General features: G+C 40.3%; 1 protein-coding gene across 9 annotated transcripts in view; it reads left to right on the top strand.

Annotated features, from left to right (window-relative positions):
• Positions 1 to 340: 340 nt before the first annotated feature.
• The window catches only part of LOC125901607 (rho GTPase-activating protein 12-like), a 60,480-nt gene continuing 45,000 nt past the window's right edge, over positions 341 to 15,820 (top strand). For all 9 annotated transcript variants that reach the window (XM_049597340.1, XM_049597339.1, XM_049597338.1 and 6 more), the window contains exons 1-2: positions 341 to 566; positions 7,669 to 8,443. In XM_049597340.1, coding sequence (XP_049453297.1) covers positions 7,742 to 8,443 — 702 coding nt within the window. In that variant the 5' untranslated portion in view covers positions 341 to 566; positions 7,669 to 7,741. The remainder of the gene's footprint in view (positions 567 to 7,668; positions 8,444 to 15,820) is intronic.

Below are 15,820 nucleotides of genomic sequence, written 5' to 3'. Positions count from 1 at the left end.
AGGAGCTCTCACTTTGAATGTATTCCCATTCGGAACATGGGGGTGCTTTTGATAAATTAATGGAAATGCTAACAAACCAAAACTAACTGACAGATATTGACTGTCTGTCGGTAATTTTATATATATATATATATATATATATATATGAACAAACTGTTGTTTAACATTAATTCATTTTTATGTGAAATATCGGGTGATATAACGCCAAAGTTTTGTATTGTAGTCATTGTATTTCGCTAACCGGAAGGCGAGTCATTTTGTCCCGGGGAAAAAAAAAACACGCAGAGTGGTACATCTTCCTCAATAGACGATCTCTGCTTAAAGGTAGTTACCAAAGTTGTCAGGGCAGGCGTGAGTCCACGGGAGCGAGCACTGCTGTGGATTACACCGGCCAGGGAAGAACAGGAGAGACGGGAGCGCTGCTATCTGACAAACCTGACAAGTAGTGAACCAGTTTCACACGGTGGTCGGTCGACAGGAAAGTTCACGGGATTTTAAACTCGCCCAGGACCATTGGAGGATTTCTTCCTTTATTCTCCACGGAGTGTCCCACCGCAGCAGAGAAGGTAGGTTAAGGTGCGGATGTTTGACTGCGGCACTGTTTGGGACACCGAGGAATGTTTAGCTAATTAGCTAGCTAACGTTAGCGACAGATTAGCTCCTGTAAATCAAGGCAAGAGGCTGTAAACCCATGTTAACACTGAAAAACGTGAATATAAGTTAAAGGTAGGACTTAAATACATTTACTGAAAGTGTACAAAAGTATTCCCATAGCTAGTTGAGAGGAATGCTGTATACACACCAGGAACTGCAACTAATTCCTGTAGGCGCTAAAGTGCTATTATCAAACCATAGAAAATCCACAGTAGCTCCTGACAGAGGTGTGTCTAGGCTGTGTCCCCTGGGGAATTTGTTTTGTACCATAAAGTTGCTGTTAAGCTAACTCAGACAGAAATGTAAATTTTTGGTTGTGTGCGTTAACTTTATTAGCTGTCAACAGTAACATGAACCTGTCAGCACAAAGCAGGTGACAGGTCATTTTACCTTTTGAAGGTGCAATGCACGTTCAGTAACAGTGTGTATAAGAAATATGTCTTAGTATTAGAGGTTTTAAAATCTCCCCACAGTGTTCAATAACATTATAAATTATAAATTTTTGTTGCACTTATGAAACTCTAACTTGCCTATTAACTAAAGTGATTAGTCAATTGACAGATATGTGATAGTTTCAGTCATGTATCAAGCTAAAATGCCACACATTTTTCATGTAATGTGAGATTTTGCTGCTTTTGTTGTTGTAAATTGAATGTAACTTGGTTTTGGACTTTTGGTTTTGACAAATTAAGCAATCTGAAGTTATTAATCTGTGTTTTGGAAAGCTGTGATGGACATGTTTTGCATTTTTATGACATAGGCTAAATATAGTCATGCAAAGCAAAATCAATCTTTTAACTGTTCATTGCAACTCTAAATTTGGTTATCAAAATGGGAATGGATAAATCACATCATAGTTTTTCCCCACATGGTTGTGGAAGCAACCTCATTGTTTGTTTACAGTAACTGTGAGTAGTAGGATTTACTGTAATGTTATGTCATGCTGAATTGGATGGACTTTGTCAAGTGTTGAACCTTGCTCTCATTCTTACAATGGACGAACTACCTGGCTCTCAACACAACCTTTATTTGTGTTTCATTCCTGTCCTCACATCTCTTCTCTCTCAAGATGCCCACATTAAGTGAGCTGCAGCTGGCTGTGATTTGTTGAAGTGTGACAGATTGTGGTTATGATGACAGTTGCAGGGGACCTCGGGGAGTTGAGTTACGAGGAAAGTCGTGGTGAGAGGTGCCTAACTGGGACAGCCTGTGCTGAATCCAGGCTGTTTAGGGGAACGTGGACCTATATTTGGTGTGACTATGTGCGAAGGTCACAGCGCGGCACTTGACTGACTCTGCTAGCTTCAGATGTTACAAATTGTGACTTGAAATGCCAATTTTTCAGGTTCAGTTCACCCAGGATTGCAGGAAAAACACATTCTCTCACTTATGAGCCATGCTGATAGTTTTTGTTTGACGTCTCAATCTCCAAAACGTCCCCATTATACTAGAGGTGAATGGTGTTTTTGCTCCTTAAAGCATTGAAATATTCATTTGCAAAATTTGAAGGCAACTTTTCCAGAAACATGTCAAAGTTACGCAAAACTCATTGTCAACAGTTTTCTAGTGGATGACTTATTTGGTTGACAGTAGTTCCAAAGAAAACAGTGGTGTTTGTGAATAAACTTGAGTTGAATTATAGCTCTGTTTCTGAAAAGTTGACACCGTGGCTGTTCTGTTATGAACCTTTAAAAATGACCTTATTGAGCCTGATAACCTAATTTCCCTTGTCTTTAAATAACTCCGCAGTGGGAGAGAAATGTGCTCTCTCTGATGGAAATAACTCACTCAGAGTAATCACTCGCTGGTTGGCTCTGGACAGAAACCCTCTGATCACTGCTAACAAGTGTCACGTGAGAGCCGATTTAGAGTGGTGACCCTGCTGCCTCACCTGTCCGTGTTGCAGTGGAAACAGTTCATGTGTTAACGTTGAAAATCTCTTTCACAGATATCTCTTTCTGTTTTGCTGAGGTGGGAGAAAAGGGAAGGGTGTGTTCCGTACATGCGCTGACAACGGCAGATTTTCCACCACATATTAGTTCAAACAGTCCCACACACATTTCTTCTTCTACCTTCCCATCACTTTAGACTCTTAAGCCAAGGTTGTGCCATCATTGTCTTGTAGCTCTGGATGGTTTTATTCGTCAGACCCACCCATCCATCCCACAGCGCACTGTAAATCTTATTACCATCACATCAAATTAACGTGCTCCCTTCGATTTTGCTGATTGGACTCTGAGAAGATTTGTACTGTCCACTAAATAGCAGCACTGACAGAGCTTAATGTAGACAGGGATAAGTGAAAGAGACAACAGCCACCAGGGACTTAACCTTCTGAATACCTTCAATATGAAGAATGAGAGCAACCAGACAGTCTCACTCAATATGTGCATTGTTTGTTGACCTGTCCAGGTTAATTCATCAGGGTAATGACATTTTCAGAGCATCATGTCACTAAATTGATATTAATGCTAGGATATTTTAGACATGTTATTTTTGCAATGAGAAGCATAGAGAGACAAGATTGTTAAAGAAAAGTCATGTTTCATTGGTTAAAAATGTAAGGCTACAACTACTGCTTGTTTTAATTGTTTAATCTGCAGATTAGCCTATTTTTCTCAATTAATCTGTTAATCATTTGGTCTATAAAATTGTCAGAAAATAGTGAAACATTCCCATTACAATTTCCCAATGGCCAAGGTACCAGCTTTAAATTGCATGTTTTGTTGTACTAGCAGTCGAAAACCCAAAGTAATTCAGTTTATTATCACATCCAGCACCAAAAAAGGAGCAAATACTCACAATTGAGGAAAAAGGAAAAAGACTCAAATGATGAATCAGCCATCAAAATAGGTGCCAATTAATGTTCTGTTTATTGACAAATCGAAAAATCAAAAGGATTCAGCTCTAAAATATTTTGCTTACAACTACAGAACTTTTAAAAAGTGTTTGTCTCAATTTCTGTTGCATTTATGTTTGCACATAAGCTGTAATGTCACGAAAAAGCTTCAAAGTCTTACATTTTATTGTTGGTTTTAGCTGTAGTATGTTGTGCGAGATGAGGTTTTTCAGTCTGAGATACGATTTGAATCAACAGCTGTCAGACTGGTTTGAGATTTACCTAAAAACTCTGGCAGGATATTGACAAGGAGTGGAAGAGTAAAAAGAAAATAACTGGGGGAAATGTTGTGCAAGGAAGGCAGGAAATTAACTTTTGTATGTCTGCTGCTGCAGTGACTTAAGTCCCAAAATTTCCCAGCCGCTCTGGTTATTTTACCAGCCAGTTGATACTTATAATCCCCAAAAGAATGACGTTTGCTGTTGAGCAGGTGGAGAAAGTCAAGCCCACTGTTTGGGCTTAGTTATTATTCCCAGAATTGGAGAAGTACAGGATGTGGTATGACTGACCAAACTGACTCTGGGCAAACCACAGACTTCTTTTAAGAAGTGCATCAGCGTGGCAGATTGTGTAATGGCGCATCCAGTGCAGCAATGTGCACTGATAAAATCTCACACCTACTACTGTGGATGACGTAAGGGAAGACTGATAGAAAACTCTAAAGTATGGCTGCTCAGGGATGGGCAAGAAATGCTAATTCTGATTATTCTGATTATAAGGCAAAGTTCCTCAACTTCAGTCGACACGTCTTCGACACAAGTATTAGATAGAAATAGAAGAAGTGCAGTCTTCTTCCCGCCAGCTAAATTAGCTGCTCACAGGTTAATGATGAAGGCTGCCAGCTCTTGTTATAATATATGCCCATAGTCCAGACAGGTAATCCATGATGATATTATCCCTGCGGTCATCGTATCAGGAGTAATCCAGAGGGCTGTTGGCCTAATCACAGATCTTTAGCCACAACTGGTAAACGTTAAGAGAAATACCACATAGTAATAATGCAGCTGCCAGCCTAAATTAGCTGCTCTGGCTGTAAACGATGTGCCAGCTCTGTTATAAATGTGGGCGTAGTGAGTGTTGCTTTATGTGTGTGGACTGTGGATACTTCCTATGATGTATGGATTAATTAGACTCCAACACTGGATACAATTAGGATGACAAAATAACTCTCTGAAAATATGCTCCCCAAATAGATCCATCAGGATTTTGTCTGTCTGGCCGCCACAACCACTACACAGACTTGGCATTAAAAGTCATTTGTTGTGCGGTTGGTTTTGTGCCCAGTCTACTGCAGTGCTGCTGGCTCTGTGTCTCTGTGTGCACAATGAATAAAAAAGCAGAAAGAGAGATTTTTAGTCTTGATTGTCTATTAAAATCATAGTTTTGTTTTTTTAAGGCAAAATTCTGCCAGGATGTGACTCACTGATGACTGATTGTAATTATGGCTGTCATTGTAATATCCTGTTGTAACTGCTCCTGACGCTGTAATATCCTGCCACTTCATCTAGATCAGATTACATCCACTTTCTTTAAAACCACTGTCTGGGTTGTTACTCAAATGGGGGGAAGGTTATTTTAACCTCATTTTGTTTTGGATGCCTTGGAACATTAGATTAATTTTCTGAAGGCCAAAGGGAGCCCATTACAGCATCAGTTTTCTTTTATTACAAGGAGAAGTGCTGCATTTTCTCATGGTTTACTTTAGGCCTTTGAATGGGAACTTGGTAACCATTAAAATGTTAAATATTATACAGATAATAACATGTTTGTGAATGCAAGAAATAAATGTCAAAATGATAAACACAGTGTGACATTGGATGCCTTGGAACATTAGATTAATTTTCTGAAGGCCAAAGGGAGCCCATTACAGCATCAGTTTTCTTTTATTACAAGGAGAAGTGCTGCATTTTCTCATGGTTTACTTTAGGCCTTTGAATGGGAACTTGGTAACCATTAAAATGTTAAATATTATACAGATAATAACATGTTTGTGAATGCAAGAAATAAATGTCAAAATGATAAACACAGTGTGACATTTGCCACTGTTGATCTGACGCATTTTGCACTATGATCTTATTGTTCTGCATTGGTCAAGAACTTACGCTGAAAAGACTACAAACTCAAAGGGATGATGCATCTATGAATTCATCCAACAAACATCTTTACTGGTCGATAGTGGTCCTTGCATGTTCACTTGCTGACAGGGTACGCTTAAAAGGAATGAACCTGGATCCTATGTTGTCACGTTTTCGTGCCTTAGCCACTCGTGGACACAATAATTTTTGAAATTTGTCCAGGGCAATTGTGCACGGTCAGTTTACGTCCATCAAAAGCGTTTTTTTTTTTTTGGCACTAACAGGCTCAGATTGTTGTTTTAAGTGCCACAGAAACATTACAGAAAAGCGACAAAGAAATTAAACATTTTTCCTTACCTTTTACTTGTCTGTTTGCTATATGACTCTGGCTCAAGGAGAACTTGTCTTGCAACAGGTGACATGTTGCAGGAAAGTAGTGGTGGAAAGGTAGAGAGAACTGGAGAGAGAAGTGCTGGGAAGAGTTTGTTGTGTTGGAGTACAGAAAGCTTAATGTTATCTAAAAGATTTTCAGTGTCATGGCTGAATATTTAGCTGATTTTTAGATGATTTTGAAGTCAGCAAGATTTCAGGAGACTTCTCAAACAAACAGAGGATACACTGAGGCAGGTCTGTGACAGGATTCTGATTATGTCACAAGGAAAAAAAGCACTTTTGATGTAATATTTCGGTCCACAGTTTGTCTTTTTTCTTAGGGATTACATTGCAGCCACTGCCCTAAAAGTGCTTGTTTCTTTTACTTAGACACAAAATGCATCTTCTTGTCACTGTGAGTTGAGTTATGACCATTTTTTAAAGCTTGTTCAAGGTGTGCTGGAGCCTCACCTAATGTTGTAAGAGAGAGAGAGAGAGGTGTGTGTGTGTGTGTGTGTGTGTGTACACATGTGACTTCAGCAGGAAACTATGTGTGTGATTCGACTAATCTCTCCGCTCAGCAGCAACATGCCTCAGTTGCTGCTTGACTGGCTGTGATGATTAGACAGAGGAACAGAGAGGGAAAGACAGACAGAGTTAGACACAGAAAAACAGAGATACAGAGGTGGAAGAAGACCATGTGAGTCATATTACTGTCTCCCCTCGTTATGTGCTGCTCTGAAGCCTTGGAAGAGGGTTACAGCTCTTCAGTTTGTATTTTATTCATTTGTTGTGATTAGGTTAGTGGAGTAAAATAGGCTTTAAAAGTCATGGATGTTTGTGTCTTTGCTGTAGTATGTGCTGTGTAAGAATAAAATAGGCATGTTTTGATTTGTGAGTGCATTAACGAGGCTTAAAGTGATAAAATATAAAATTGTCATTTAAAATTTGTGCTTTTTTGTACCGTTTTTTACTGTTTTAAAATCCTTCTTTGAGGGATTACGACAGCCTAAACCAATTTTCCATTATTATAGCAAATTTTTCCCTGGAAAATAAAGTATAAAAATCAATATTGCTGCTGGTGTTTGCCCCACAGTTTTTCTTTTTCTTATTCCAGACAAACTGCAGTCACTGCTGCTTGAAATGTAAAACACAGCTTTCTTTGTGCTGAAGGATTTTCCCAGTGTTAAGATTTGTATTCCCTAAATAATTTATTTCAGAGTAAAATATGTTTAATAAATGAGAAGACGACGTAATGTTCAGCCTGACAACATCCTTGTACAATAAACCACTTTCACTGTCATGCTAGTTTAGCAGTTTATTTTCTTATTTGCTTTTTGAAAAACCAGTAATATGACATTTTTCACAGAACCTGATACTCTTCTCTGTGTTTGCATGATGTTGAAACAGACACTGACAGGAGAAAATGCAGCTTTAGAGTAAACAAACATGATACTAAAACACATTTTTTGAACAACTAACAACAAATTTCCTCAAGGACTTTGAGATTATATTGTAAATCTCTTACATCCAAAAAACATTTAAAGCCCAGGTGCTGATTTAGTTAGTGCGGACGATAAAATGATGATTGAAAATAGGAAAATGAAAATGTATTTATACTGAAATGTGTTAGATACTTACTTTAGATCTTTGTTGTTCTTCCTCCAGCTCTGCTCATGAAGCCATGCTAATAGACGTCTTCCTCTTGCGGTAAGCTGCCTGGTGGACAGTCAGAGGCATCATGGCGGATCTGCCTATTGCCCCGGGCGAGGTCTACATTGAGGTGGAGTACGACTATGAATACAAGGCCAAGGACCGCCTCATCACCATCCATGCAGGAGAATGCTACATGCTGGTCAAGAAAACCAATGAGGACTGGTGGCAGGTGAGGAAAGAGGAAGGGACTAAAGCTTTCTATGTACCTGCTCAGTATGTCCGCGAGGTCCGCAAAGCCCTCATGCCACCTCCTAAAGTGCTCCCACATCCTGCTGCTGCCAGTGGAAACACAACTCCACTAAGTGCGGGTGCAATTTGGGTAAAGCCAACCAGTCTGGAGCTGGGACTCCAGGACCGGCCCACTGAGAACCTTCACAGACAAGAGTCCAACTATCGGCGCTCACCCTCTGCACACACTGCCTCTTCTGGGCATTTCAGTCCCCCCAGGCAGCGCAGGGACAGTAACCCCCATCACCCCCCCAGCACTCCCACCGACCATGACCGAGCTCTGGCTGACATCCTTGTCCATGGTGGTGGAGCCCCCCATCACGGTCATAAAGGATCGTCCAGCTCTCTACCCCGTACCAGAGCTAGATCCCCAGATCTGGTCCGAGCCCCGCTGGATGTGGACAGCACCCAACACTGTGACTCTGCAGGGGAAGAGAGACGCACCAACGACTCGGAGTCAGGAGACGAACTGAGCAGCAGCTCCACTGAACATCTCCAGGTAAAACCATACAAATGTAATGAACTGTTGTGCTGTTGTATGTTTTTGTACATGTGAAGCTTGGCAGTTAAAAATCTGGGTCCAATCCAGGCTTGGTGTTTGTTAGGATTAAATATCAGTTCAAGGCTTTTTTAAATAACACAACACAACAAACATCACCACACAGGCATTGTGAGAGCCATAAGTCTTGCATGCAATGGAGCTGTCTTTATCTACCACTACAAGGAACAATACTAATCACACATTTAGTGTTGGTGTATGACATTGAAAGCATCACACCAAGTTTTGTGCAGTTGGCTCTACTTATGTTTTTCATCTAAACCGGTTTGACATGTTAAGGTGATATGACCTCTTGACCTAAATCAGAAAGTTTTGTTGAGCAGGGGAGTGATCAGCCACCCCAGGCCTAAAGCCACCGAGCTGCAGACAAATGCAGCTTCAGCCAGAAAAACCTCAGTGAGATGAGGCAGCTGATTACTTTAGAGCCTGGTCAGTGGGAGTGTTTGTTCCTGAAATCATTAGCTCAGTCTGCTGCTGAACAAAAGCCAGTGAGAAAATAGAAACCGGGTCTGTGTGGTGCTGCCACTGGGTGTAGACCTCTTTTTTTGTGTGTATAAAGGAAGAGATTGTTGTACAAGTTGAGTTCAAGTTACATATATAGAGTAGTGCTTTTTACAGTTTGTGGAACTTTGACCTGGATACTAATGTCATAAATAGTAATTCTGCCAAGGCACCTTGGCAAACAAGAACAGTCACTGAGCACAAAGCTCTTTGTGTTACTTGACTTGGACAGAGTTGTAGCAGATTTTGCAGTTGTATGTCATTTAGGTGTTTGTCTGTGAGTCTGTTTCACCCCAGATTAGCTAAATTCTGCCTGCTGTAGTCCAGGTTTAATGAGCCAACGTGCAGCTCTTTACACTCGTACCCTTCCTTTTCTTGTCATACCTTCACGCTGACGTGAACGCAATATCTCAAGAACACCTTGAGGAAATGACCTGAAATTTGGCACAAACGTCCACCTGGATTTAACGATGAATTTAGATTAGATTAGGAGATTTTAATGTTTTTTTAACATGTAGTCATATTATTTGTATAAGAGATTATGTTGGGATTCAGAACCTTCCTTAAAAATGGAACATCAAACTTATCTGTAGCACCATTATTCAATTTACAAAATGATGCAAAATGCACATTCATACACAGTTTCAGCATGAAATTAACAAACTAATACACTTTTTATGAAATCCACATATTCTGGGGTGTCCTCTGAAATGGACTTTTGGTCAGAGTATTAAGTGATAAAAATATTGCATTTAGTCAACCACAGTGCTGTCAAACTACTCCCAAAATGTAGCTTTACTAGTTTACTCACATTGACTGGAAAGATTTAGCTTCAGATCCATTAAAAGACCCTTGACACTTGACTGTAAGTGAGGGAATTTGTCACAAGTCTTGGTCACACAAGCACTCTGTCAACAACTTTCCGAAGTACTGATTTCACAGCGATGTATCACACAATGACGTAACCACTGACTCAGTATAGCATGTTGTTAAAGGTTATCTAACAGCGAGCATATACAATTTTAAAATCCGTATATTCTCTGAACGCAGCCCGGTCCACAATGGAGTTCCTTCCTTCCTTGGTCCCTCTGTGTGCCATTTAAATGGCAGGAGACAAGGTCAAAGTAGTCAAGCTTGTTTCGGTGATCTAGACACCCACTCCAGCTTTGTCTGAAAGTAAACACTTTGTGATTTTCTCATTCTGTGAGTCATTTGATCAGCAAGTGCAAGTATTACAACAAATACAAAATCTCTGTAAGGCTTCTCTCTTTTTTTTAATCCTCCCGCCTTTTTTTCTAGTTGATGGGTGAAGCACTTTTATACCATGGAAACTGTAAGTGTTTATTTTAAACTGGTTGTTAAATTTAGATATCAGGACACTTCTATATCAATGTTGTGGCAGTGCTGTCTGTATTAAGATTTAAGTAACTGCAGTAGCAGTGCTAATGCTGTATGCCCTGTTCATATTTGTAAATGTTTTGTTTATATTATTTCTGTTGATGCGGGAGTAAGAAAGTAATGTTTAAAACCCAAATTGTGGTTTCCATTTGTTAAGTGGCCCTCTTGTATCTGTGGTGATGCAGTTTAGGGTGTTGATAGGAAAGTGATGTGATGTGGTTTTCTTCACCTACACCTCATTCAGTATTGTCCTTTATTATTTAATGACTTACTTGTTAACACCATGCTTTTCCGTAGGTGACTGATTGTTCTTTGATAAGGTGGATACATGGTCCTACGCAGCTTGTGAGTCAGAAGTGGTGATGTGAAACCGTCCCAGTTTCAGTGGGTTGTTTGTTTGTTCTTCTTCTGCCCTGGCAGCGTGCTGCTGGTGACAACAACTCAGATGTGAGCCAGGACTTCCTAAAATATGCAAACCCCACCCCTCTCCTATCTCTACTGCTCTCATATTTTCTCTTCTCATGTCTTTCCTTTCCTGCAGCGTAATCTTTTAAAAGAGAATAAGAAATAAATCAATGGCTTTTAAAGCAGGAGAAGGACGACTGAACATAAAACCAAGGCAGCAGTGCAAATTCGAAAAGTAGAGCTGTGAGTTTTCCAGCTGCCCGGGCTTGTTCCTTATTGCCTGCTCGTCCAGCTCCTTCTGATAAGCTCCCTGCTTATAGGCAGTAATGAGTGTGTCTGGAGAGCCGGACAGCTCTTTGCCAGGCTCTTATCTGCTACACTGGACCCGACACTGGGGCCCACTTTGTCACTACTTCTGTGGCTAGTCATCTTTCAACAGCCACTGCTCTGTCATTCTCCAGGTGTCATTACTTGGGACTTTTTTAAGGAGGTTAGATTATGGGGCTGTGATAATGTCATACATTTGTCAGCTGAGTTGCTTTTTAATGAAGTTTGGAAATGTTGCATGTCTGTTTTTTTTTTTATTTTTTTCTAAAATATTAGCAATGTCCCAGAAAGGGTAGTTATCCAATATCTCACACTCGACTGCCAGAATTTTGATGATATCTGACTGACTGATTAAAAAGATGAGCTTTTATTGAGTTTCTTTATTCTCACTCCATCTTGAGGCCCGGTCACACTAGAATCTAACGATTTAATTGCAGGAACAAGAAATCAATTAATTCCAATGGAATTGTCATCGTTGTCCCACTTGTTTCAGGGGGACACGCCCTTCCAATAAACAGAATCAATAATAGCTACAGGAAGTGCTGAGTCGTAGTCTTTGCTAGTAGTTTAGCTTAGGTCAAATTTGGGTGTAGGCTACAAGTTGGCTTAGATCTGCATTTGCAAGCATGTGAGGGTCGAGGTATGGTTAAAAAACCCCCCCAAAAAACCAAAAACATATTCTTTTCTTACACTATTATCCCCACCACCTCCCCCATTTGGTACCAGCCCCTGCATCTAAAGCAGAAGGTACATATTTCACAGACGTGCTGCAGTGCAACTATAAAGTAATAAAACAAATGGTTCAGGCATGTTTGAAAAACAGCACAGAGCTGTCACAACATTAGTACTGAGTTTCCCATAAGCCCAGCAGCCATTGATCCTTAGTTGGAAAATGTTGAAGTTACCAACTGAGATATCACTTGATACTTTCATGCATGCGGTGCGTCTTAAAGCCCCCAGCCGCGGTGGATTGGACATTGTATCCACTGAAGCAGATGTTCCCCTCTAGCCACTGAATATAATGGCTGTCAAGGTCTCAGTGTGTTTTAATTTGCTGCTTCACTGCACCATCTCATCCATTCTACTTTTCCTCACACCTCCTCGTCCAGGATCAAAATAATCCAACAGCACTTGTGAGAGACACTCAGCATGCTATGTACTATATGCTCCGCATGTAAGAATCTAATATAATTAGCATTGTAAATGATTACTCACTGTTGGCTCCAAAAAAGGAGCTGTTTTGAAGTCCCAGGTTTACAGAGATAATATTAAAAAATGACAGCTGGAGAAATTGGCTCTCCAGGTGGGGAATAATGTGGTGTGTAACAGACTTAAATCTTTGATCATTTTGTATTTGTCATAAATACCCACCTGCCAGACTTTTACAACCGTCAGTAATTGTTTAATGTTCATGCATGAAACAAAACTTGACAATCTAATTTTGGTTTTCTAAGATTAAATGACAAAACATTTGCTCCTTTCAGGTGATAAACCAGAGTAAATTGAACTTCTCAGAACAATAAATGAACAGGAATTGGAATCATTCATTGATGCAGGTGCACCGATCACACCAACGCTTCACTGTTTCGCTAATTAACTCTGTGGCATGTGGATGAAAAGATGACTAGAGCACTTGGCTAGCATTAATGTGACTTGCAAACTTGCAAAATACCAATCAGTGTTCATGAAGCTTCAAATGGTGTGCTTGAGGTATTGCTGCATGATTAATCTAATCGCAATCGCGATGTCAGGCTGTGCGATTACATAACCACATAAAAGGCTGCGATTTGCGATTTAATGTAGGCTAAATAAATGTTAACGTGTGTGCCTGTGAACGTGACTGCCTCTCCTGTAGTGTGTGGAGTTATCCTGGTGCGTGCAGCCGGCGTGCAGCAGTGACCAACACAGACGCTGAAGAAGAGCATGAGCTCGACCATGAACAGGCTGAGTTGGTGGCGAAAAAAACATCTGTTACATGGCGATACTTTGGATTCAGGTACGGCGACGTTAAACAGAAAGACATGATGTTTAAGTGTAAAAGTTAAAGTCGCCACGTCTCGCAGCAACACGACCAATCTATATCAGCACTTGAGACGGGACGTGGCGACTTTAACTTTTAAACTTTTACACAGCACGTCTTTCTGTCCAACGTCGCCGTACCTGAAAGACGTGCTGTGTAAAAGTTTAAAAGCTAAAGTCGCCATGTCCCGCTGCAACACGACCAATCTATATCAACACTTGAGACAGCACAGCACAGGGAAAAGTAGGAAGAGTTAAAGACAAAGAGACAACTGAAAGCTGCCAGAGCCTCATAAAACAACATCCAAGCACAGTTAAGCAAACATTTGTCAGTGTCACAGGGAAATCATGGACTTCATAACAAATGAAAAATTGAGCAATTTTGCTCGGTTTTGGCCCACTTGACATGCTGCTGTGTTGTGCTATGGCACTGGAACGCAACATATGCTCGCTCCACTGTGTGTACAGTGCCAGGCTGCGCTGCTGTGTGAGCAGCGTGTTTGACTGTGCTCAGTCTGTTGATGGTCATTGACACACTGTCTGTCCATAACAATAACTATGTCAGGTCACTGCCCCCCTGATGTATTGTAGGGGAAACACTGAATCAAGCAAAAAGACTCATGATACCATTTATTTATTACATTTTATTGTAATTATATTGTAATCGCAATCGCAAATCGCGATATTGTCCACCATAATTGCAATCACACATTTTTACCAAACCGTGCAGCACTAGCTTGAGGTTGATCCCAAAAGCCAACAAAGACATTAAGCCAAGTTTCTTCACTGTGTCCTTTTAGCAATATTAGCTGATACATGGACTGATTAGATGATTTAACACAAGTCTCATTATTGACCTGAGACTGTTATGCTGTCAACACTGCAAGTTATCTTTAACCTCTGTTTGTCTCTGTATGTTTCCAGCGTGTCTGCAATTCTTAAGAAAGTCTCTAATTTAGAGACTCATAATAAAGGCCTCAAAAATCTGTAATTACCAAAAACGAGGATCATCTCAAAGAAGTTCATAAATCAGTTTTAGCACCATGCCTTCAGCTTCTGCGTAGTGTCTCACTTTTTAAAGCACTTAAGAGTTGCTCGCTCTCTGTAACCCCCCACCTGTGATCGTCACAGTCAATAACACCCACTCACCCTGCAGACTCCCATCGTTCCTTATGACAACTGTAATCAACTAAAAACCTCTAATGACTCTCAGCGGGATGACTGATTGGAGGAAGCACTTTCTCTTTTCTTTGATTACCTAGTGTGCGGCAGGAAGTGGAGTTGGCAAGTTGATGTCTTTACAGTGTCACGCCTTTTTTTGTACATGAAGCAGTTGAACACACCCATCCATGCACATTAATGTACGTCTGTAGCACACAGAATAAGTAATCTATTAACTCATCCATTCATTCATTCTTCACACACATGCACACACACACAAATTTCTGTTCAGTTATGCAAGACACACAAGCTTTCATAAACTTACACACACACACTCACTGTCTGAGGGATCTGTTAGTGGGAGCCAGACCATCTGCACCACTGTTAATTCTCTTTCTGTGCCTTATTAAAAAAGGCTTATTATATCACATGCTGGCAGCAAGAGTCTGAACTCACTGCAGGGTTATTTAGATGCTAAATCATCCTCTCTTTCAGGGGGTCCCAAATGTTTTCTCGGTGAGGACCCCCAGATGGAAACATAATAAACAATTGGCTCCGATTTGGAAAGAATGTTAATGACGCATCAATTAATTGCAGTTTTTGTAACCCGTACCTTGGTTTTCCATTGATACTGCTTACACATTAGGGTCTTCTTTTTCCTTCCTCTAATGAAAGTCCTTGCTCAAGGGCACTCTGTCACTCACTGTTGACAGAAGAGGAGTAACATTGAAATTTTAAAACAAGCAGTCCACACTTTTTCCCAGACTTCACTGTTTTTGCTGTCACCCCAGCATTTGTTACTATGTGGTGTTTTTGATAACCTTAGTTGTATGTTTATGTTCTTTCTTTTTCGTCTTATCTTACTTCGTCATGTTTCCTGCCAGATTGTTTGTGGATTACAACCAGTGACCTTCTGTCACAAAGCCACTGCTCTCACATCTGGGTCAGTGTTGAGCCAACCAGATGACTGTTACTGTTAGCACAATGACATGCTGTTTAATAGGGGCTGCAGCTAATGATTATGTCATCTGCAGTGTTTGTTCTTGATTAATCGAATAATGGTTTGGTTAATGAAATGTGAGAAAGCAATGAAAAATGCCCATAGTAATTTCCCATCACAGTGATATCTTCAGTCATCTTGTTTGAGCTAAAAACAGCCCAAAGAAAGTAAACTTCATATCCCATAAGACAAAGATAAACAGAAGCTGGAACCAGTAAATTTGAGGTTGATTATCAAAATCAGTTTTCTATTTGATGGTTTCAGGTCTGATGTTTATCTTAGTCCTATTTTGAAATGCATAAACATTGATTAATGAAGACAAAATATTTACTGCAGTTATTGCACTTTTGTGTATTCTGTTGTTTTTTGGTGAATTTTAGCCTCAAAATGACCTCACAGATGTCTCCTTTTAGGAAAATCACCGTGAGCAAACAGCAGTTCATTTGGGAATAAGACAGAAAGTCTCAGTGGAGTACTGCAGACCGTGGTAGTGCCAGTTCTGTGTG

Source organism: Epinephelus fuscoguttatus, linkage group LG15, assembly GCF_011397635.1.
Source record: "Epinephelus fuscoguttatus linkage group LG15, E.fuscoguttatus.final_Chr_v1".
In the NCBI taxonomy this organism is placed as follows: domain Eukaryota; kingdom Metazoa; phylum Chordata; class Actinopteri; order Perciformes; family Serranidae; genus Epinephelus; species Epinephelus fuscoguttatus.
This window is presented reverse-complemented; position numbering and strand designations above follow the sequence as displayed.